Here is a 25,530-nt window from a genome sequence, read left to right on the forward strand (position 1 = left end):
AAATTTAAAAGTTCAATGGATGAAAGACACTCACTAATAGCCTTGAAGGTCAAGAGGAAGAACTTTCTCACATCATGGCAAAAATAACAAGAGATAAATATTAAATACATATAAATATAAATGATAAATATCATAAAGAATATGGAGAAGAGATCTAGAAGACTTAGTATATGAGGGGTTCTAAAAAAAAAAGATAGAGGTGAAACAGGAATTAAATGAAAAATAATAAAGAATAAAAGATAATTATTGATTGCAAGACCTGAGGCTTTAATGACTGAGTTTCTAACAGGATTGCTGAAAATCACACATGTACATTCTGATAAAGCTCTTAAACTCCAAAAAAAAAAAAAAGAGAGAGAAAAGAAAAGAAAAAGGAAAAGAAAGAAAGAAAAGAGATTTTACAATCTTCTAGAAGAAAGTCCCAAATCACTTAAAAAGGAAAAAAGAATCAGATCAGGATCACATTTCTTCCCCTCCCCCCCCAGGATCCCATTTCTTATCTGTAATACCAGATTTTTTTTTTAAAGATTTTATTTATTTATTCATGAGAAAGACACACACAGAGAGAAAGAAGCAGAGACACAGAGGGAGAAACAGGCTCCACATAGGGAGCCCAATGTGGGACTTGATCCCGGGTCTCTAGGATCAGGCCCTGGGCTGAAGGCAGCACTAAACCACTGAGCCACCTAGGCTGCCCCTGTAATACCAGAATTTTAAAAACAGTTGTAGTAACAGGGGCACTTGGGTGGCTCAGTTGGTTAAGCATCCAACTCTTGGTTTCAGCTTCAGGTCATGATCTCAGGGTTGTGAGACTGAGCCCTACCCTGGGCTTCAGGCATGTAGGAGTTTACTTGAAATTCTTTCCCTCTCCCCTTGCCCCTCCCAATGCTCTTGCACTCTCTCTCTCTCTAAAATAAAATAAATAAAAACTTAAACAAAAAAAGTGGAATAACATTTAGAGACTATCATGCAATGAACTTTGTTATACATGCAGCCAATTCTCCATATTCACGATACTTGTTCTTTAAAGCTGCTACAGACACTGAATTAGACGATATGTTAACACTGCCGCTAAAGTGAAATACAGGGTTAGGTTCCTGCCAGCTTCTGGTGACACCATTTTCATCAACTGACCACTACGTAAGTGTTTTAAGATGCCTCATGTAGGGACGCTTGGGTGGCTCAGTGGCTGAGCATCTGCCTTCAGCTCAGGTTGTGATCCCAGGGTCCAGGGATCAAGTCTCACATCTGGCTCCCTGTGAGGAGCCTGCTTCTCTCTCTGCCTATGTCTCTGTCTCCTTCCGTGTCTCTCATGAATTAAGAAAAAAAAAAGATGCCTTATGTAATGTCTATTGATGATTCATTAATAAACTCAGGTCTGAGTTAACTTATCTAACATACATATTCTCTCTGAAAGGCATGCCACAGTCTTCTTGTGCTGAGGAATCCTAGACAGCACATCATTCATTATACATGGAGGCCATCTGAAACTATGAAATAGTTTCAAAAGCACAAAAGTGTGAAGAACATGGCACCTAAGGGAGCTGTTTACAGTGTACCAACTGAAAAAAAGAAAGTAGAGTTGCCTTGTTCAACACTGGGTGACTCAAAAATTTTTTGCTGCTCTGCACACATCTGAGAATTCTGCGAGAATGGAACAAATACTGATTGGAGGATTACAAATACATTTTACCAAGTAAGCAAGATTTGCAAATATGGAATCCTAAAACAGTGTAAGTTGAACTATAATTAAAGCTAAATGGGAGGGATCCCTGGGTGGCGCAGCGGTTTAGCGCCTGTCTTTGGCCCAGGGCGTGATCCTGGAGACCCGGGATCGAATCCCACATTGGGCTCCCGGTGCATGGAGCCTGCTTCTCCCTCTGTCTGTGTCTCTGCCTCTCTCTCTCTCTCTGTGTGACTATCATAAATAAATAAAAAATAAAAAAAAATAGCTAAATGGGTAATAATAAAAGTACTAAAGAAAGATTGTTAAATACAAAAGGAAAAAAATGCAAATTAGATATAAACACTATTTCACATACATCATTGTCAAAAATTCCAAAGTGTGATAATGACAAAGCCCAAACAAAGTCTGGGAAAACTAAAATTCTTATACACGTTTTCTGGCATACAAACTGGTTTAATTATTTTAGAAAGCAATTCGGCAAAACTAGTAAAGTTGAAGATGCACATGCTGTATGATCAGCAATTAATTTCAGTTCTAAGTATATACAGCCTATGTGCACAAGGAGACATATTCAAAGAAGTTCACTATAGCACCACTGTGTTTTTTTGAGAGAGAAAAGAGAGTGCACAAGCAGGGGTGGGGGGAAGGGCAGAGAGAGAGAGAGAGAGAGAGAGAGAGAGAGAGGGAGAGTGAATCCCAAGCAGGCCCCACCTGAGGAGAAATTAAACAGATGCCCAACCAACTGAGTGATCCAGGCACCCTCAGCACTGTTTCAACAGTAATAAATTAGAAACAAATTAAATGTCCAACTATAGAGAAACAACAAAACATGTTCAAAGTGTGAATTTTAATGAATGAAGTAAGTCTGCATGGATCAAATTAGGTGATTTCAAAACCCTAAAGTTGAATGAAAAAATCATGTTGAAAAGGATACATACAGTGGGACATTTATGTGAAGTCTAATAAATGAATGTATTATTTTCAGAAACATATTTGGGTGAAGTATAAAAGCATTTATAAAAGTGAGACAACTGTGGTACTGTGGTCACCTCTAGGACCAGAGTGAGAGAAAAGGATGGGGTGGGGGAGGATGATTTGAAATTGCAGGCTGCTGTTCTCCAAATGTGGCCCAGGTTCCCCTGGTGGAGATGATGACCTTGGGATGCTTCCCGGGGAGCACCAGGTCAAAACTATTTTCACAATCATATTAAGATGTTATTTGCTTTTCGCACTCATTCTCTCACAAGTGTCTAGTGGTTGTTTCCAGAGTACATGCTGTGTGATATTACAACGGATTGAAAGCAGGTCAAAATAATCCAGTTATCTTCTATTAAGACAGAAAACAGATTTGCAAAAATGTAAAACTGCCACTTATATCACTAATTTTTCTTAAAAACAGTTATTTTCCATAAAAATGTTATTATGGGTCTGTAACTTTAAAACAATTAGTAATTTTTTTAAAGTATTGTTTTAATTTCCAAAACAGTAGGTGGCAATACCCATGACCCTATATAAACAAAACCCATCTAGGTCTTTAATAACTTTTAAAATATAAAAAAAGCTTCACTGCTGATTTAGATGCTACCTCTAATAATTTAATTCATTAAAATTAAGACAAAAAAGCTTCACTGCTGATTTAGATGTTACCTCAAGACAAAAAAGCTTCACTGCTGATTTAGATGTTACCTCTAATAATTTAATTCATTAAAATTAGCTGTTCCTTGATACTTAAGTTCAACGCTACTTGGGACTTTCAGATGTTGCTGTTAGGAAGCAACCCCGCCCCGGATTCTGTGTGGCTCACTCCCTCAGTTCACTCACATGTATCACCACTTGCAATAGGTCTTCCAACTATCACAGCTAAGAGAACCATCTATCTTTTTATCTTTTTACAAAGCACTTATGACCTTGTATTATGTATTTGTCTACTGCTCAGTCTCTCCCACTAGATGGGAAGCTCCTTGTTAGCAGGTGTGTCCTCCTTTTCCCTAGAACCCAGAAAGGTGCCTAGCAATAACAGGTACTAATTTACTATAATTTACTATATTTATTACATAAGGAACTGATAAAATTTTATCAATTCTCCAAAAGGGGAATTTATAAAAAACAAATAAAAATATTGCTTAAAGTGGATGGTAGTATAGGTAGCTGTCAGTTTATACATCTGAGTATTTGATATATTATAAATTTATTTTTTAAAAGATTTTATTTATTCATTCATGAGAGAGAGAGAGAGAGAGAGAGAGAGAGAGAGAGGCAGAGACGCAGGCAGAGGGAGAAGTCGGCTCCATGCAGGGAGCCCGACGTGGGATTCGATCCCAGGTCTCCAGGATCACGCCCCGGGCCGAAGCCGGGCTAAACCGCTGAGCCGCCCGGGCTGCCCTTTAATTATAAATTTTAAAATAACTTTTAACTTTCTCCATTTGCAGATTACATCTGTAAAAAACCTAAAGATTTCACAAAAAAACTGTCAGAACTAATAAATTTCGTAAAGTTGCAGGGTACAAAAATCTATTGCACTTCTATACAACAATAGTAACTATCAGAGAAATTAAGAAAACAATGTCATTTATAATAGCACGAAAAAGAATAAAATACTTAGGAATAATTTAAGCAAGGAGGTGAAAGATCTATAAATGAAAAACTGTAAGACACTGACTAAAGAAACTGAAGACATAAATAAATGGAAAGATATTCTGTGCTTATGGGTTGGAAGAATATTGTTAAAATGTCCATGTTACCCAAAGTGATCTATGGAGTCAATGCAATCCTTAATGAAATTCAAATAGCACATTTTACACATATAGAGAAAAGAATCCTAAAGTTTATATGGAACCACAGAACACCCTGAATACCCAAAGCATCTGGAGAAAGAACAAAGGAGTGTATCGCACTCCCTGATTTCAAACTATCCTACAAAAGCTCCAGTAATCAAAACAGAATGGTATTGGCATAAAAAGAGACATAGATCAATAAAACAGAATAGAGAGCCTAGGGGGGAAAAAGCATGCACAATCATTTGATTTTTGACAAAAAAGCCAAAAATACACAATGGAGAAAAAAAGACAGTCTCTTCAATAAATAATACTGGTAATGATAGCCACATGTCAAAGAATTACACTGGACCCTTTTCTTACACCATACACAGAAATGGACTCAAATGTATTAAGAACATAACACTTCTGTATGTAAAACCTGAAACTGTGTATCAGAATAAAGTGTAGGTGATAAGCTTCTTCACACTGATGCTAGCAGCACTGATTTCTTGGTTTTGGACCAAAAGCAAAGGCAATGAGTGCAAAAATAAACAGTGGGATTACGTCAAAGGGAAAAGCTTCTGCTCACCATGAAAAGGCAACCTACAGAAGAAAATACTTGCAAACCACACATCCGATAAAGGGTTAACCAGGGAAGAGCCAATAAAATCCTGAAAAAGAATGCTGCCAGAGAACATGTCTTAACATATTAAAATTTAAGACAAAGCCACAATAAAAAACATCATTATTAGATCTGAAATAAATCCCAAAACACAAAGGATTTTCAAGTAAAATAAAGATGGTCTTTTAATCCAGTAGGAAACGACAGTTTATATTGTAAGTGATGTTCACCCAACTGGCTATCTACCTAAAAGGAAATCAAGTTGAACTTCTATCTTCATACCATTTATAGGAAAAGAATTCAGAAGACTTAAATCTTAAATGAACAAGAATAAAATAAAAATCTTTGGAAAAATATATATGTGACTAAAGGCATAACCTGTGGACTGGGGAGATTTACCTTAAACAAGAAACCTACAAGTTATATAGGACAGAATAAAGTAGAAAAAACTACCTTACAGAAAGCAAAAATTTTGATGCAAAAGAAAGCTTAAGGGAAAAAAAAGCTGCAATGCTGATCATAGATAAAGGAATTGAAAAATAATATAATTTTGTAAGTTCCTGTATATTATCAAGAGCAATACTATATAGCAATGTGTATTATATACTCATAATGTTAAAGGAATTCATATAAATTCTCCAAAAAAAGTGAACCACTTACCAAAAGTCAATAGGCAAAAGATAAAAACAATTCATAGAAAAGTACTTCTAAATGTACAATAAATATTGTATTAAATGTTTACATTAAAGTAACAATGAAATATTGCTCCCCGCCAACCACAATGGAAAAAATTCAAAACAATGATAACACCTACTGCTGGTCAGGATATAGGGAATGTACACTCTCATGTATTGTTAATAGGAATAAAAATTGCTATAATCTTTCTGAATGTAATCTGATAATATCTATTAAAAATACACATACCTCCACCCAGTAACCTCAATCCATAGAATACATTCATATTATATTTGGCAGCTATTTAAAAAGAGTTAATTAGATCTACATCAGGAAATCTGAAACATAAATTCATGATTTATTTATTTTTGAGTGGAAAATTTTTTTTAAGATTTTATTTATTCATGAGAGACACAGAGAGAGAGGCAGAGACACAGGCATAGGGAGAGAAAGCAGGCTCCTTGTAGGGAGCCTGATGCGGGACCTGATCTCCGGATCAGGATCACACCCTCAGCTAAAGGCGTCCGCCTTTAAAGGCTCAACCGCTGAGCCACCCAGGCATTCTGATAAAATTTTTAAACAAGACTAAAATTTTTATTTTTTAAAAATCTGATTTATTTATTTGAGAAAGAGAAGAAAGAACACAAGCATGGGGCAGGGGCAGAGGGAGAAGGAAGAACAGGCTCCCCGCTGAGCAGGGAGCCTGACCTGAGACCAAGACCTGAGCCAAAGGCTTAACAAACTGACCCACCTAGATACCCCAAAACTTTTATTTTAAACAAGCAATCCACAAAAAATAACTAAAAGTTCATGATAAAAACAGCCTTTTTAATGTAATCACATTTATTTAAAGTCATAGGTGTATCATATAGCTGTGTATCATAAAGACATTTACAGTGATTGTCATCAAAATGCAGTTATCTCAGAGGTAAGATTTCACTAGAATTTTATTCTTTTTTGTATTTTATGTGGTCTAAATTTTCAGACATGACCATATATTATTTATATAACCAACTTCTGGGTTTATTTTTAAAGCAACTTAGTTACCTTCTTATTCCTCTCCTTCCTCTGCTGAATCAGTTGCCACATCCTATTAATTTTACCTCTGCAATGCTCCTCCAATCTGTCCTCTCCTTTATATTCTCAAGGTTTAATCCTTCATCATTTCTTGCCTATAGTGCCGAATTAACCTAGCTCACCACTTTGTCCCCATTATCACTACCAGTTTGTTTCCTATGAAAAAATGCATACTATACTATGCCAATTCCCTCCTAAAAACCTGGGCACTTCCACAGACTATAAAGACCAAATTTTACCAGACCACTCAAAATTCTCCAGCCTAACTCCAAACTATTGTAACCATCCAACTCCCATTTACTTATTCTCTCATTCAACAAAGATTTATAGTGTGCTGGACTAGCTCATATTGTAGACACTGTTCTAAGCACCTATGGTACGTTAGTGAACAAAAAGCTAGATCTACCTGCCCTGACCTTCTGGAGTTTATATTCTAATGGGAATGGGAGGAGAAGGTAGAGAGGGAAATAAGAAATAAATATAATGAAGACTTGTATGGTACATACAGACATAAACGTAGTGAAGTAAATTATGCAGTATAGTATGTAAGGAGACAGTCATTACAGGAGAGAGAAAGGCAGTGATGGGCTGAGGCAGCATGGAGGCTGCACTCTTTAAATAGTTTAACCAAAGCAGTCCTCACTGAGGTGAAGTTAACAGACTTGAAGGTGGTGAGGCGGGTCAGTCCTGGGTATTTCCAAGTAAAATGCCCTCCACCCCAGACTCTATGTAAAGGCTGTAGGATGAGAGCCGGCCTGGCCTGCATGTTCCCAGAATAGTAAGGAGGACAAAGTGGCTGAAGCAGAGATAAGCAGAGAGGGGTAAGAGATGATGAAGCCAGAGAGGTATCAGGACAAGAGTCTAGACCAGAGCATATGGGGCCTCCTAGGATCAATCATAAGAACTTTGGCTTTTACTGTGAATGAAATAGGGAATATAACAAACACTGAATGCCTGGGAGTTTACCTCCCCCCAGGGGTAGTCCTTAACTGATTTGTTTGTGGATAAATTCTCAGGCCTTCCTTGTTTTATCTCTGACAAGGACAACTCTGAGTACAACCCACACTGTCTCCACAGCTCCCTGGCAGGACCCAACCAAAGTTACTTTCCATGAAGTATATCTCTGTGTGGTTTTCTTCCTTTTCATGTCCCACTTGCCCACAACCCTGCTGCTTTTTCCTGGAACACTTTCTAAGGTTATATGAATGGTCACAGGATCTGCTTCTGAGAAACTCAAGAGAGGAAAAAGTTTTATGTGAGATGTGGCATGATTTATTCAACAAATTGAATGCCGAACCATTAACTCTTCTTAAAACATATAATTCATATGCCCATGTCTTCAGACATGCTGGGGTTTTTTTTTGCTGAGGAATAATAACACCTTTCTTTCCTCCCCTTTGGAAAAGCTCTACTCATTTTCCAAAATGCAAACACAGATGATGATTTCTTGCTGCATAAAATCCTTTCCAGCCTCTTATGGCAGTATGTTTCTAGTGGTGCCACTGCTCTGTTAATTTAAGGATCAATTTTTTGCATTTTTAATTTTTATCCAGCCTCATATCATTGAAAAGAGACCTTATTTTGCTTTTTTTAGAATTATTCCCAAAGTGCTTACTTGACACACTGCTTTGCACGCAGTAAGAATCAATGCAACTTACTGAATTTGAGAATTCTTTCCAAGGTTTTCTTCTCATACTGGGCCTAATGTCAACCTCACAAAAACCTTAGTTTATTTTTTTTATTATTTTTTTTATTTTTAAACATTTTTTTTTAAATTTATTTATGATAGTCATACAGAGAGAGAGAGAGGCAGAGACACAACAGGCAGAGGGAGAAGCAGGCTCCATGCACCAGGAGCCCGACGTGGGATTCGATCCCGGGTCTCCAGGATCGCGCCCTGGGCCAAAGGCAGGCGCCAAACCGCTGCGCCACCCAGGGATCCCAGTTTTTTGGTTTTTATATGAGGATTTGATTACAGCAGTTTTTATGCTTTGGCTATAAAGGAGCACAGAGAATTGGAGCTTTTAAGAAATACATATGCCATAAAACAGTCTTATAGTACTTACTTTGGGGAGAGCACCGGAGGACTGACAAAAGACCGAAGTGCATCCTTCACCATGTCTTGCATGAGATGGGTTCCAAAAACTTTTTTGTTATCCACCAAGAAAGTGGTCTTAAAATAAATTATGTATTAGTAATGCTGTCACAACTTGACATACTGTACATATATAACTGTCATTACTGTGACATGAACACACTTCTTATAAATACTGGAGAATACAGAAGAGATTAAAATATAAAAACCTGATGGAAATCAATCAATAAATAAATCACTATTTCTAACATGGGTATTACTTATTAACCCATATTTAAGATATATTCTGATGAAAGAAAATAAACAAATGTCCAAGAAAAAATATTTCCCAAGTCAAGGGTAGTGATAGTAAACTAGTCAAAATGAACTGACCAGTCTGAATATGTCAAATAAGCTAATACATAAGAAAGAGGGTGATTCATAAATTATGAAACAGGAAATAGCTATCAGTATTAATTGATCATCTTTCTCTAATGAACATCTGGGAATACATACACACTTTCTGAAACTGGAAAAATAGACTTCATAATTAAATTTAAAGTATTATTTAATAATAATTTACATTTAATTTTCTCCATGAACAAGGGAGAAAATTACCATATTATGCCTTTCTTGATTTCCTAACACATTTGGATTGTTTCCAGTTTTGGGTGATCATGAACCAAACAGGTATAAACATTTACATACAAGTTTCCAGGAGATCATAGGATTTCACTTGTTAGGCAAACATCAAGCAGGAGTAGGATCTGTATATTTAATTTTATAAGAATCTGACAAATTGTTTTACAAAGTGGCTGTAGCAGTTCACATTCCTATCAGTAAATACATCCTTACCACCAGCACTTAGTATTGTCAGTTTTTCTTCTTAAAAGATATCACAAAAAGTGGGTAGTGTTATTTTACTGTGGTTTAATTTGCATATCCCTAATCCAATTATGTTCAGTATGTTTTCATACTGAAGTGTTCAAATTTGCTGCCCATTAAAAACTGGGTTGTCTGTTCTTACTGCTGTGTTCACAGAGTTCTTTGTATAATACAAGTCTTTTGCCTCACATGGATTTGCAAATATTTTCTCCCACTCTGTAGTCTCTTTTCATTTTCTTAACAAGGTCTTCCACAGAATTAGTTTTAAATTGATCAATTTATCATTTTTATGAATTGTTTTTAATGTCATACCTAAGTATTCTGTTTTCTAAAGTCACAAAGATTTTCTCCTATCCTTTCTTGTAAAAGTTTTATAGTATTATATTTTAGATTTATGATGCATTCTGAGTCAACTTTTTTTGCCTATGTCTGTCCAAATGTTCTTGGACCACTGTTGAAAAGGATACCATTTCTCCACTGATTTGCCTTTGTGTTTTGACAAAAATAACTGATCATTTAATAACTGATCAGTTGATCATGTTAACTAATAAAGAAATATATAACACAGTACTATATAATAAAGGACTGATTAAAGGATAAGACTTATTGGCTTTCCTCTTGGTTCCACAGATCCATTTTGCCAACACCATACCTCTCCTGCAGTCATGTAGTTGAGTTCCCCAACTTTGCTCTTTTTTGCACCACTGTTTTGGCTATTCTAGTTCCTCTGCCTTTCCTTATAAATTTTAGAATCAGTCTTTGACATCTACAAAAATCCTGCTATGATTTTGATTGAGACTGCTCTGTATCTGTAGATCAATTTTGGGAAGAACTAACTTTTTAGAAATATTAAGTCTTCCAATCCATAAACCAGATATATCTTTTCATTTATTTAGGTTTTTGTTTTCTTTAACCAGTACTTCATAGTTTTTTAGCATACAGGTTCTATAAATAGGTGTTAGTTTCTACCTAAGTATTTAGTTTTTTGTGTTGTACATAGTACTGTTTTTAAATTTTTGATTTCCCATTGTTCATTACAAATATATAGAAATACAACTGCTTTTCGTATATTGATCTCATCTCCTGTGTTCTTCTTAAATGCACCCATCTGGTCTAGGAACATCTTTGTAGATTCCTTGACATTTTATATAGAAAATAATGTCTGTAAAAAAAGTATTTTTTCCTTTTTCAACTGTATGGTTTTTTTCCTGCCTTTTTTCACTGGCTAAAATTGCCAATACAGCTCTCCCTCAACTATGTCCCAATAAACCCAGTGTAAGTTGAAAATAATCTACGTTGCAATGAATTTATTTAATACATCTAACATATTGAATATCATACCTAGCCTAGCCTACTTTAAACATGCTCAGAGCACTTAAATTGGCCTACTGGGGGCAAAATCATCTGACACATAGCTTATTTGATAATGAAGTGTGAATATCTTCTGTAATTTATTGAATAATATAGTGAAAGTGAAAAGCAGAATGGTTATATCTGTTTACCCTTGTGATCATGTAGCTGAGTGGGAGTTGTGGCTCGCTAGTCATGACCAGCATCATAACAGAGTATTACACTGCATAATGCTAGCCCAGGAAAACATCAAAATTCAAAATATGGGGCATGGTTTCTACTAAATGTATAGTGCTTTCATATCATCCATAAAGTTTATAATCATAAGTTGAACCCTCTTAAGTCATGAACTATCTGTACGATGTTGAATAAGAGTGGGACTCTTTACTCCCCATCTTAGGAGAAAAGGATTTAATCTTTCATCATTAAGTATGATGTTAGCTACAGACTTTTTGTACATACCCTTTATCAGGTTAAGGAAGTTTTTTTCTATTCCTAGTTTTGCTGAGAGTTTTTATCATGAATGGGTGTTGAATTATGTCAAATGCTTTTCTTCAATCTGCTGAGACTTTAGATTGTATGGTGGATTACACCAACTGATTTTTGAATGTTGAACCAGGCTTGCATTCTTGGGATAAAACCAACTTGGTCATGATATATTATCTTTTTTTATATACTGCTGAATTTGAATATGATAATACTTTAAGGTTGTTCTATCTATGCTCATAATATGTCTACAATTTTCCATGCTTTAATGTCTTTGTTGGGTTTTGCTACTGAGATATTGCTGGCTTTATAAGTATTGTTGTTTCTTCTATTTTCCGGAAGAGATTGTATAGAATTGACCTGGAATTTTCTTTGTTGGAAAGTTTTAAGCTATGAATTCTGAATTCAATTTCTTTAATAGATACAAGATCATTCAAGTTATATCTTTGTGAGTTTTGGTAGTGTCCTTCAAGAAACTGGTCCATTTCATCTCTGTTTTTGAATTTATGGACATAAGAGTTGTTTAGAATATTTCCCATATATCCTTTTGGGGACTGTAGTAATAATACTCTTTTTCATTTCTGATACTGCTCATCTGTACCTTCTTTATTTCTTGTTCTATCTGGTTAGAGGTTCTTCAATTTTATTGATTTTTTTTTTTGTTTTTTAAGGGCTCAGTTATTTTTAAAGTATTGTTTATTTAAGTAGTCTCTACACCCAGCAGGGGGCTTGAATTCAACGGGAGATCAAGAGTCACATGCTCTTCTAACTGAGCCAGTCAGGAGCCCCTTTATTGATATTTTCAAAAGAACTAAGTTTTTGGTTACATCAATTTTCTTTACTGTTTATCAATGTTTCCTATTTTACTGATTTCTGCTTTTATCTTTGGTATTTCCTTTCTTCTGCTTGCTTTGAGTTTCATTTTTTTTTTTTTTTTTTTTTAAGTAGAAGCTTAAATTATTCAGGCTTTTCTTTTAAAATTTTAACTCAAGTATAGCTAACATACAGTATTATAATTAGTTTCAGGTGTATAACACAGTGATTCAATAATTTTATACACTGTAAAATTCTCACCATGGTAAGTGTAGTTAACCATCGTCACCAAATTCATTACAATATTTTTGACTATAGTCCCATGAGGTACTCTTCATCCCTGTGACTTATTTATTTTATAACTGGAAGTCTGTACCTCTTAATCCCCTTCACCTGTCACCCATCCTCCCCAAACTCCAATCCCACTGGTGACCACCTTCTTTTTCTCATATAAACATTTAATTTTGTAAATTTTCCTCAAAGCACTTCCTCAATTATATCCCAAAGATTCTGTAGGTTATATTTTCATTTTCATTCAGTTCAAAATATTTTGTAATTATCCTCAAGATCTCCTCTTTGGCTCACGAGTTTTGCTTAGAAATGTGTTAATTTCCAAATATACTGAAAATTCCAAAAATCTTTGTTATTGATTTACCAGTTTAAGTCCAAAATAGAGAGCATACTTTGTATGATTTTAATCGTTTTAAATTAAGGTTTGTTTTACAGCCCAGGATATGATCTTGATGAATGCCTACAATACTTCTAATCACAAAAATGTAACATTAACTGTTGAATATCCTTTAAAAGCATCTACTTTTGTTCCAGCAATCAATAAAACAATGTTAACATATAAAATTTGATGTTTAAAAAAGTATTACAATACTAAATAGAACTCACTTGCAATAGAGATCTTGAAAGAACACAAGGTGATTGTTCACTAAATTCACAGAAAAAATCCTGATACACAGAGAAAAAATAATGTCATTAACAGATTTAATAAAAGCTGGAAATGTTTGTATATAGCACGTCATTTTTGTCAGAATTCTGAAAATCATATACTACCAGAGTTAAAATAGGACAAAGCGCTAAGGATCATTTCTATAGGAATTGTCTTAATTGTATCAATGGGACAATGGATGATTTTTGAGACTTTTTATTAATTGACCAAAAGTACAACTGTGTGGATACCAATATTAAATTTGCACACTATGAAAATAATAGCATTAATAATAATTTGCTGACAGCAGAGGTTTACTTCCTACTTCACAGAAATAAATACCAAGTAACCAGGCCAAGTGGATTTATGTAACTGTTCCTGATTCTTCTGACATCCAAGATATGCTTAGAAAACTATATATGGGTTTATACATAGATAAAAGAAAAAAGGTAAGAAAATATACTACAATGTTAACTTCAGTAGATTATAGTAGTTATTATTTTCATATTTTTCTGTATTTTCCAGACTCATGATCCTCAATTTAAATGAGGGCTCTTCTAAAACTTATCAAATTTCTCTAGACAATTCACTTTTTTCACAATTAACTTTTATACTCTGCTCACACTTCTCAAAGTAAATGTTCTCTAGTATAGATGTCCTCCCACTTAACATTGCAAAAAAAATTAAGTCATCTACCAACAGGAAATCCCTCCACTTCTGGCTCTAAACGTTATCTAACATTTGTACTCCGCTTCTTTCCTTGCCCACTTCAACAACGGAAGCCCTCTATTTGTATTACAGACTCCATTCCTTCTATTCTTTTCAGGAACATTACACATTGTCAATAATCCATCCTTATCTAGATATTTAAGTTCTCCCTTTATTCCAGATCCTCCCATTTATATTTATGTAGTCAATTTCCTCCAGTTTGAAAAAGAAACTGTTACATGCTCCACATTTCTCTCTCCACTGCTCCCTTCTCAGCCAGACTTTCTGAAAGAGTTGACTGAACCGTCGTCTCTATCCAAAGGCCCCTCCGTCATCAACACATGCTAGTCTAGTTTTTTGCTCTAGGCATCACGGTCCTCTAATACCACATCAAACCAACATTTGTTGTGGACCTTATTCACTTCTTTCATCTGACCTCTCAGCAGTATTTGACAGGACTTCATTCTGGTAAAATAAAACCTTTCATGAGTTTCTTCCTTTGTGGCCACTTCTCGGGTCTGCTCTGGGGTTCAAAGTTTAGTTCCAGATTATTTTCTTTTCTCAAGCTATATGCTTTTTCCCTTACAATCTTCTCCACACTCATGCTTTGATATATCCAAATTACATATCTAGCACAGATTTCTAAACTCTATCCATATAGTATCTATTCAATATCTCTGCATATCTCAAAGGCACCTCAAATTCAGCTTCACTACGACTCTCAGCTGACTAAAGGTCTTTGAGAGTTTCCCCGTTTGAACAGCATCACAACGTATCAAAATTTGCCAGTTGGAAATTCAGAGACCTTCCTGAGAGCTCTCTCATGCCCCATATTTAATTCAACAACAACAAGCTATCAATTTTTGTTCATACACAGTTTGAACTCTGACAAGCCACATCATCTCCCTGCCATCCTTCTAACTCAAGTTACCATCCTCTCTCCCTTGGACTGCAGTATGGTTTCTTAATTTATCTCCCTATGTCTACTGTGGTCCCTTACACCATGTCGTCTCTATATGGCTGCAAATTGTTAATTCAGTTTCTTTTTTTTTTTTTCCTTAAGATTTATTTATTTATTTATTTATTTATTTATTTATTTATTTATTTATTTATTTATTTATTTATGATAGACACACAGAGAGAGAGAGAGGCAGAGACACAGGCAGAGGGAGAAGCAGGCTCCATGCCGGGAGCCCGATGCGGGACTGGATCCCGGGACTCCAGGATCGCGCCCCGGGCCAAAGGCAGGCGCCAAACCGCTGAGCCACCCAGGGATCCCCTAATTCAGTTTCTTAATTGCCCCACCCATATTGATCTTGCATAAAGTTTGAACGTGAAAATGCATAAACATGCAGAGCATAAACTATAGAGTCATAACTGACATTTTGGTATTTGTTATTCCAATCTTTTTAAAATTGAATTTGCCTGTTTCTGATAAATACTTCTCTGTGTGACAATGTATAAAATAGATAATATATTCTGAAACATAATTTGACATCCATAAACATTTCCCTGTGTCAGTATTTTCCTCTAACATGCTTTGTAATGTCAGTATGGCATATATTCTACACATACTATATATAGGATGGTAGTGTCAGTAGTGGGCATTTAAACTGTTTTCAGTTTTTCTTTTCTTTTTTTTTTTTTTTTTAAGATTTTATTTATTCATGAGAGACACAGAAAGAGAGAGGCAGAGACATAGGCAGAGGGAAAAGCAGGCTCCATGCAGGGAGCCCAATGTGGGACTCAATCCCGTAACTCCAAGATCACACCCGGACCCGAAGGCAGACGCTCAACTGCTGAGCCACCCAGGCATTCCTGTTTTTAGTTTTTCAAGATTAAAAATGATGATGAACCAAATACCTCTTTAGTTCATCTTTGCATATATCTTAGATGATTTTCTTAATGCTAAATCTCTAGAATGGGAGTTGCTGGATCAGGCTATATACATTTTTAAGACTTTTGAGAGGCACAGCCACAGAAGTACAGTAGAACAACTATTTCCCTCCAAGATTAAGTATTACTGTACTTTTCAATCAAGTTGTTATAAATTGTATTTCTTCAATTACTAGTAAGATTGTACATTTTTCCTGTTTACTTCTTTTTCAGTGTGTGTGCTCATGTCCATTCCCAATTTTCCAGAGATGATTTATCTTGGATATAAGCACACCTTATAATCTGGCACTTTATCCTAATCGTAACAGGTTTCTTATACAAAACCATCAAATATTTGGTCCCCTCTCTTCTCTAACTTTAATCTTCTCAATTCTTGGCCTTAGCCACATTCCCCCACTACCACCACCTATTCCTGTCCCAACTGTTCCAGGGATCCAGACTCTTCCCCTTCTATGCCCTCTTTATGTTCAGTGCTGGCAGTCCAGGCCAGGCTCTCCCAGCCCCCTCTATTTATTGTGTGTGTCATTCAGCATTCACCTCCCTGACAAGGCAATCCATAACCCTCTGCCAAAAGAGAAAATTCCAACTGTTGCATTATTTTTTCTTATTCCAATTCACACTGATGGTCTTCTAAAATCCTACAATTAATCTGAATACAAATATATATTCATGTAACAATTAAGAATCCAAAATGAATGTGACATAAGATTAAAAGCTCTATTCTAATTCCACATATGCCACTAACCAATCATCTAAATTTGGTAACAAGCCCTCTAATTCTTACTTTGTTTAGCTGTACAATGAACTGCAAAATGAACTAGGTTATGTCTATGATCTTTCCTATCTTTAAGATTCTATGGTTCTTAAGACAGAATAAGAACAAAACTACTAAAAAGAAAGCAAACAGAAATGAGGTAATAAAGATACAATCATGAAAGTTTCACTAAGGAATGAAGACTTAAGCTGGGCTTAAATGACAAAGAATTAGAAGGCAAAATAAAGTTATTACAAGAAAGAGCACAAACAAAAGCACAAATCTTTGTTGACCATCTACATCTCAGTCTGATGCTCAAATTCTAGGAATGTAAGCAAGGTATTTCATCAGCTCAAGGAATCCAGGTACAGAAGCAACCTGGAACCAGCAAGGAAAACCTCACATAGAAAATGACATGGGCTGGGAATTATCTGCCGCTATACAAAATTGTATGAAATAAATTAGTGTAATTATGTCTAAATAACAACACTATTATTTTGCATATCTTCTACCTTCGTAACCTTTATAGACATTGCTTTTTTGTACTTTAATCTATGCAGAAAAGTAACCAAAAATATGTAAAAATGGCAAATTGAATTTAAATAAAATATATTAAAACATATGTAAAAATGTATATACTCTTTCACCCAGCAACTTCATGGTTTGGGAATTTACCTTAAGGAAGAAGGAAGCAGACAATATGAAGGTTCACCTACAGAGATGCTCATTTTAGTAGTTTATAACAGTAAAACACTGAAAATGACCTAAACGTAATTCCATATGAATGGACTAGAAAAAAACTGTGATATATGCTTACAATTGAATATCATGTAGCTATTTAAATAATGTAGAAAAATGTGTACTCATTGACATAAAAAGAAAGATATTCATGATACAGAGATTAGTGATAGAAGCAGGCTACAAACAACATGATCTATTTTTTTGTATAAAAGTATACATTTATGTGTTTATGTATATATGGATATGCCTATATATGTGTACACACCCACACACACCCACACGCATATTTATGTATAAAAAGTTTTGAAGACAGAATCCAGGGTTTAAATCCCCATTCTTAAAACTTGGGTGAATTATCTAAACTTTAGTTTTTTTAATCTCTAAGATGGATAATATACAATCCTTAAGAAGATTAAATAGAAACAAATAGACAACACACATACAACACTTAATTCCCGGCTATCAAGGAAAATAAGTAAGCAATATTATTTACCTGAGACAGCTTCTAAAAAGTGATAAACTATTCTGTTGTTCAATCAAAATCATATTCCAGAAGAGAGATTTGTACTTACCAGGATACAATGCAAATTTGTTAAATTGACCACTTCACAAACAGTTTTTATTCTATCTATCAATCTTGCAAAATAGTTGACCATTTCTTCCCTTTTAATTATTTTTGCATATCGAGGGAAGGTAGGTGGAAGTAGCCTCTGGTTAACAAGGGGCTCAAAACCCATCATAATTGGATGATCTAAAAAGGAAAAATAAGGAAGATTTTCAATGCTTCACTGCATCTTAAATTTCAAAAACTAAGAAATATAAAAAGAGAAACGCCAATTTCAAAAGCATCTTCAAATTCTTGTCACAGTATTGTCTAAATGAATTTTATAGTTTACAAACATCTATACATGTGCATTTTAAAAACGAGATAAACAGATTTAATAGCCTAAAAGTTGTACTTCCCACCTACATGGAACTGATAACAGTGACAGAAAGGGGTTGCTAAAATTAACCATAAGCTAAAAGTGGGACAGAAAGGGGTTGCTCAAAATTAACCATAAGCTAAAAGTGGGACCAAAAAAGTGAATATATTTCCTTAAAAAAAAAAAAAAAAGCAATGCTGTAACCATGAGATTAACCATCTCATGAGAAAACCATGAGATTGCAGAGAAAAAGGTAAAATGGGATGTCTTCCCTTCAATCACTTAACAGTATAATCAACTCAAACTCAGTTACATAATAACATAAAACAGAGAACAGTCCATGCCCCAACCTCATGAGTCTGGAATACATTTGGTACTGACATTAATTATAGAAGAGTGCTTTAAAATATAAATAACCTTTTATAAGAGACCTAAGGGTGATCTCCTCTTTCCCACACTCTGTCCACTGTGACCTCACTTTTCACACTAGTGCAAGACTCCAAAGTAAGTTTCTCTCAATTTGAAATCTAAAATGAACAAGTATATGAAATGAGAAGTGATTAAGAATCTGGGAATTGAGGTTCTCTTGTTATACTACAAAGAGGCTATAAACCAAAAATAAATAAAATGGCTTCAGATGTTACTGAAAGATAAAATTAAGCTAAGTATGGGGTGCCTGAATGGCTCAGTCTGTTAAGCATTCAAACTCCTGATTTCAGCTCACGTCATGGTATCAGGGTTGTCAGAGTGAACCCTGCCTCAGGCTCCACTCTGGGTGTGGGGCCTGCTTAAGATTCTCTCCCTTAGATCCTCCCCCCGCTAAAAAAAGTTAAGTTAAGCAGGTGTCATTATTAAGAATGAAAAGACTGGTATTTAACCAAATTATAATAATGCTCTTGTGACATATGTAATTATTCCTAAAGATCAAACAAATAAAGATGCCCCCTAAGCTTCTTGGTCTTCTTCTTCTTCTCTGTACTTAAGTCCTCCCTGGTTGAAGTTATGTATTCTTATACAAATTCCAATTTAACTCATGCTTTCCAGGCTAAAATCATTAGCCCAGAATCCTCCTTCTGGGCTCCAAACCGGAATTCTAACTGCATAATGGACATTTCTACCTTGGTACCCTATATCATCTCAAAAGGCACATGTCTAAAAACTACCATTATCTTGTCCCAAACACTGCTACTCCTTATATTCCTTATATTCCCTTTCTCAATAAAATGACCGACAGCCCTTGCAATTGCTTAGGCCAGAAACCTCCTTGTCTGATTTATTCAGTGCATAAGTCTTAAAAGTATTCTACATCCTAACATCCACTGACCACCCCCCCTTCGCTTATACTGTCATTGCAAAAGCCTAACTCATTCCCCTAAGCTGAATACTCCCTCCTTAATTCTGTACACTGCCATCTCAATTGTTTTATCTAAATGACAATGTGATTTCATTCCACTAATCCAAAAATTTGTTGGTTCCCTATTTTATACAGTACAAGATCACTGCTAAGGCACTGGATGGTACTTTAAAATTCCTGCCACTCCTATAGAAAAAAAAAAATCTGTACTCCAACGAAAAACTATGCACTGTCAGATTGATTCAAGGCAGCTATTTTACAAATCTATAAACTTTAGGTAACTAACAGAAGACATGCAAATTCTGTCCTGGCAGAGATTCACCTGACTTCCTCCCAACTCTACAGAAGAGATTTGCCTCCACGTATAATTTCAATATTCCAATGCTCCAGGTAAATTTGAAAAATTTTTAAAGGTTTTTATTTATTTGAGAGAGAGTGTGAGAGAATGAAAGACAAAGAGAGAGAAAAAGAGAGAGAACATACACAAGCGAGGGGGAGGGGCAGAACAAGAAGCAGGCTCCCCAACAACCAAAGAGCCTGACATGAGGTCTGATCCCAGGACCCTTGGATCATGACCTGAGCCAAAGCAGATGCTTAACTGACTGAGCCACCCAAGCTTCCCTAACTTTGAATGTTTTAAAACTTCATGTCTAGTTATTTCACTGACTTCAACAAAATCCTTAACACATATTCATTTTTATATCTGTATGAGAGTCACAGTTTTAACTTTTTTCTGAGTCACCTTTAAACATGCTCCACTTCTTAAGCACTTAAGCTATAACCAAGCCCACTGACTTACAAGTATCATGATCTCTTATGCCTCTTTATTTATTCACTATTTGCTCTGCCTATAAAATCTACACCTATTCTTAGCCTGAGAGACCTACTATAGCTTGGATTCCCTCTTATGCTTGGAACCCCCTGAGTACTGTGTATATATACTGCTACACTATCCATGTGAGATTACATGAATTCTCCCTCAGCTCTTTTGAAAGAGAAGAACTGGCTTGTGTCCTGAACACCTAAATGCCTGGCTCATAAAAGACACTGGATACATGTTTCGTGAATGACAAGATTTCATACTCAAAATAAAATGAAAGACTGTTACCAGTATAACAAAACAGTCTGAATTTCTGATTTATAACCTTTCGTTTAAGGTAAGTGTTGCAATGAGGATTCTGTAAGAAGTTTCTTTACCATACCAATATGAATACATTTTGGGCTTTAATGATAAATGCACAGAATCTAAATACTCAAATACTATATTATCTTTATTTTCCCTGAAAGCACTCTAATTTTCATCTATAAGTATTACCCAGAAATATTCTCTTATTCTTAATAGACATATCTTAAGGCTTTAAACCATAAATAGGGATCCCTGGGTGGCGCAGCAGTTTGGCGCCTGCCTTTGGCCCAGGGCGCGATCCTGGAGACCCGGGATCGAATCCCACGTCGGGCTCCCGGTGCATGGAGCCTGCTTCTCCCTCTGCCTGTGTCTCTGCCTCTCTCTCTCTCTCTCTCTCTGTGACTATCATAAATAAATAAAGAAAAAAAAATTAAAAAAATAAATAAATAAACCATAAATAGAAGATACAGCTACTCATGAAAATCTATATTACCATGAAAAGTAAATATTAATGGGAAATGGGCATCAAATATATTCTACATTTTTGTACGAATTTAAACATGCAACATAAAAGGTTGCCTGATTGGTTATGCCTCTCTTGATTTTGGCTCAGGTCATGATCAGGGTTGTGGGAATGAGCCCCAAGTTGGGCTCCATGCTTAGCACAGAATCTGCTTGAGATTCTCTCTCTCCTTCTCCTTCTCCCCCTTCCCCTGCTCACACAGGCACTCTCTCTGAAATAAATTAAAAAAAGAAAGCAACATAAAACAGCATTAACACGTAAAACGAATTCAGCTGTCCTACAGACTACAGGGGTTTATAAGCAGCATTCTTGACCTACACCCGCTAGATGCCAGTAGCATCCCCTTAACTATGAAACCAAAAATGGGTCCAGACATTGCCAAATGTCCCTGGGAGGCCCCAGTTGAGAAACACTAGTCTAGACAAATACAACAAGCAACTTTAATTCACTGTGGATAAGCTCAGGATGTAACATGACCATCTAATCCATGGAAAAATTAGATGAAAGACTGATAAGTGAAATCTAAGGAAAGACTCAAATGATAAGTTAGCAAAACACTGGTCAGGAAAAATATTCTAAGCATATCAAAGGCCTAGAGGACAGAATATGGTCCCTTTGCTTTTTTCCATGAGGAGCTCCAATTTTCCAAATTATAATTTCTCCAAACTTAGGAAGTAAAAATATATGCATATAAACAGAATGGGGACAAAGTCCCTCTGCATAAAGTTAGAAGGTATCTGTATGTTTCTCTCCATTCTCCACATATACTTAAATCACCCCCCTACAAACACCTCTCTGGACCTAATCCTTGTTAATGGTTAAAGTTATTCCTAGTAACTATTTTTAAGTCTCAGCTGTTGCTGAATCTCATACATAAGAACACTGTAACTGTCCTGTACAAGACATAATAACCTGCCTGAGCAGAGACAAACAGAAAAACTGAGATAAGAGAGACTGAAGAAGTTGCTCAGAACAGAGAATAATTGTACAGGAAAGGGGCTAAAAACCAGGCAGGAGTTTGTATCTGGTTTCATGACAACATAAACTATGAAACCTTACAAGAAGTTTTACCACACTCACATGCCTCCTGGAATAAACTGCTCTAACATTTCCCCACCCTACATTTATCTTCTCTACCACACAATTTACCTCGCCTGGCTTCTATTAAAATAACCCGAAGGGCAGTGGTTTAGGGCCACCTTCAGCCCGGGGCATGATCCTGGAGACCCGGGATCGAGTCCCACGTTGGGCTCCCTGCATGGAGCCTGCTTCTCTCTGCCTGTGTCTCTGCCTCTCTCTCCTTCTCTGTCTCTCATGAATAAATAAATAAATAATCTTTAAAATAACCCAAAGAGCCCTTACAAAATGAGTCTGAAAAGAAGAAAATTCATATCACTTTCTACCCAGAGTGAGCTTTGCTTAATCAGGTTTTCATGAATTGGACACACAGTTCAAACAAGATAACTTCTAGACTTTCTTTTGTTTTTTTATTTTTATTTTTTAAAGATTTTATTTATTTATTCATAGAGATGTAGAGAGAGAGAGAGAGAGAGGCAGAGAGAGAAGCAGGCTCCATGCAGAGAGCCTGACGTGGGATTTGATCCAGGGTCTCCAGGATCACGCCCTGGGCTGCAGGCTGCGCTAAACCGCTGCACCACCAGGGCTGCCCTAGAATTTCTTTTGAAGTTCCAACTATGCCGAAGCATAAAAAAATTATCTTGGTTTTCCAGTTAAAATACTTCAAACATACTCCTTAGTAAGAATGCCAAATAAGGATTTTCCCCTCCCACTAGCACTCTTCTAAAAATAAAATAATAGGGATCCCTGGGTGGCACAGTGGTTTGGCGCCTGCCTTTGGCCCAGGGCGCGATCCTGGAGACCCAGGATCGAATCCCACGTCAGGCTCCCGGTGCATGGAGCCTGCTTCTCCCTCTGCCTGTGTCTCTGCCTCTCTCTCTCTCTGTGTGACTATCATAAATAAATAAAAATTAAAAAAATAATAAATTAAAAAATAAAATAAAATAATAAACTATATAATTATTTGAAATTTCAAAACATTTTAAACAGCACACTGGTTTAGAGTGTTAAACAACTGGTCATTATTAACAGCAAAAAAGTTCTACAAAAGTACAAGGTTCTTGGGATATAAGATGTATAGTAACAATGTACTATAACTCAGCAAACTAAGTTATTAAAATTGATTAGATGCCAAAATAAAGATCCAGAAATGGGGGATCCCTGGGTGGCTCAGCTGTTTAGCACTTGCCTTTGGCCCAAGGTGTGATCCTAGAGTCCCAGGGTTGAGTCCCATGTCAGACTCCCTGCATGGAGCCTGCTTCTCCCTCTGCCTGGGTCTCGGCTTCTCTATCTCTCTCTCTCTGTGTCTCTCGTGAATAAATAAATAAAATCTTTTTTTTTTTTTTTTAAAGGGAGAAGCAGAGGGAGAAGCAGGCTCCATGTAGGAGCCTGACGTGGGACTCAATCCCGAGACTCCAGAATCACACCCTAGGCTGAAGGCAGGTGCTAAACCGCTGAGCCACCCAGGGATCCCCTAAATAAATAAAAATCTTAAAAGAAAAAAAAAACATCCAGAAATGTATATCAAGAGATAGAGATGACATATCATCTTCAGACATCTCTCCCCAAGGTTACATAGGCAATTTACAGTTACATTTATTGAAAGTTTTGGATGTTCTGAAATTGGAAGGAATTCTGGAAAACAATGAAGCTGCGAAGAATTTGTTAAGTGATTTTGCACTTCTTGACTACATTATTTCCTTTTATAAAATGTTTAACATTATTTTATGTGAAATAAGGCAGACAAAAAGGAGATATTACATGATCCCACTTATATGACGTACCAGGAATAGCCCAATTCATAGACAAAAAGTACAACAGTGGTTACTAGGAATAAGGGGGAAACGGGAAGTTATTGTTTAACTAGTATGAAGTTTCAGTTCAGGAAGATGAAAAGTTCTAGAGCTGAATAATACTGAGAGTTACATGATAATGTGAATGTACTTGATGCCACTCAATTGTACACTTAAAAATGGTTAATATAGTAAATTTTATGTCATATATATTTCACAATAAAAAACACTTACAAAAAGGCATTAAATCAAAACTGTTCAATGCAAAACGCATGGCTTCAATGAATATTCTTTCATAATCACCAATGAGAATTTGCTGTACAATATTATGTGCATATCTACATATATTGATTGTAAGATGTTTAAAGTGTACAATGTGATAATCTGATATATGTATACATCATGAAAACATAACACTCCCATCAAGTTGATTAATATATTTATCACCTCACATATTCACTGTTCTTTTCCTTTGGTGAGAACATTTAAGTTCTATTTTCTCAGCAAATTTCAATTACACATGCAGTAGGTTTTTGGAGGTTTTTGTTTTTAAAAGATTTACTTATTTGAGAGAGCAAGCAAGCATGTGAACACAAGCAGTAGGTGGGGACAGAGGGAAAGGGAGAAGCAGCTCCTTGCTGAGCAGTGAGCCCGATGTGGGGCTGCATCCCAGGACCCTGAGATCATGACCTGAGCTGATGGTAGATGCTTAATCAACTGAGCCACAGTGCAGTGTTATAACCTATAATTACCATGTTCATACATTTTAAGGTTCAAACCTCATAACTGAAAGTTTATACTCTTTTACCAACCTCTTCTTATTTCCCCAAGCCTCCAGCAACCATCTTTTTATTGTTCCTATGAATTCAAGTTTCTGGTTTGACTGCACTTATATGTTATATATACCATGCAGCATTTGTGTTTCTTGGGTTTATTTAACTTTGTGTAATGCTCTCCAGGTTTATCCACATTGTCACAAATAACATCTTTTATTTTTTTTAAACCATATGGTATAGTAGAATTTTATAAGTATTATATATATAATATACACATTTTCTGTATCTATTCATCTATGGACAGACAGGTCATTCCTATACACTGGCTATTGTAAATAATGCTAAAAAAAGGTTTAAGCATGTGAAGAGAGACCAAAAGAAAGCAAGGATAGTTATATCACACAAAATAGACTTTAAGCCAAAGACTATAATAAAAAACAAAGACTGTCGATATATAAAAAAGGGATCAATTCATCAAGAAAATAATTATTTATGCA

General features: G+C 35.8%; 2 protein-coding genes across 9 annotated transcripts in view; one reads left to right on the forward strand and one right to left on the reverse strand.

Moving 5' to 3' along the window:
* Positions 1–1,467, forward strand: part of GOLM1 (golgi membrane protein 1) — a 69,202-nt gene extending 67,735 nt beyond the window's left edge. The window contains exon 9 of the mRNA XM_049116033.1: positions 1,418–1,467. Coding sequence (XP_048971990.1) covers positions 1,418–1,452 — 35 coding nt within the window. The 3' untranslated portion in view covers positions 1,453–1,467. The remainder of the gene's footprint in view (positions 1–1,417) is intronic.
* NAA35 (N-alpha-acetyltransferase 35, NatC auxiliary subunit) overlaps positions 1–25,530 on the reverse strand; it is a 108,633-nt gene that overhangs the window by 15,120 nt on the left and 67,983 nt on the right. For all 8 annotated transcript variants that reach the window (XM_025423163.3, XM_025423159.3, XM_025423161.3 and 5 more), the window contains 3 exons: positions 18,034–18,212; positions 13,323–13,382; positions 8,884–8,990 (listed from right to left, as the gene is read on the reverse strand). In XM_025423163.3, coding sequence (XP_025278948.1) covers positions 8,884–8,990; positions 13,323–13,382; positions 18,034–18,212 — 346 coding nt within the window. The remainder of the gene's footprint in view (positions 1–8,883; positions 8,991–13,322; positions 13,383–18,033; positions 18,213–25,530) is intronic.

Source organism: Canis lupus, chromosome 1 (genome assembly GCF_003254725.2).
Source record: "Canis lupus dingo isolate Sandy chromosome 1, ASM325472v2, whole genome shotgun sequence".
NCBI classification, from domain to species: domain Eukaryota; kingdom Metazoa; phylum Chordata; class Mammalia; order Carnivora; family Canidae; genus Canis; species Canis lupus.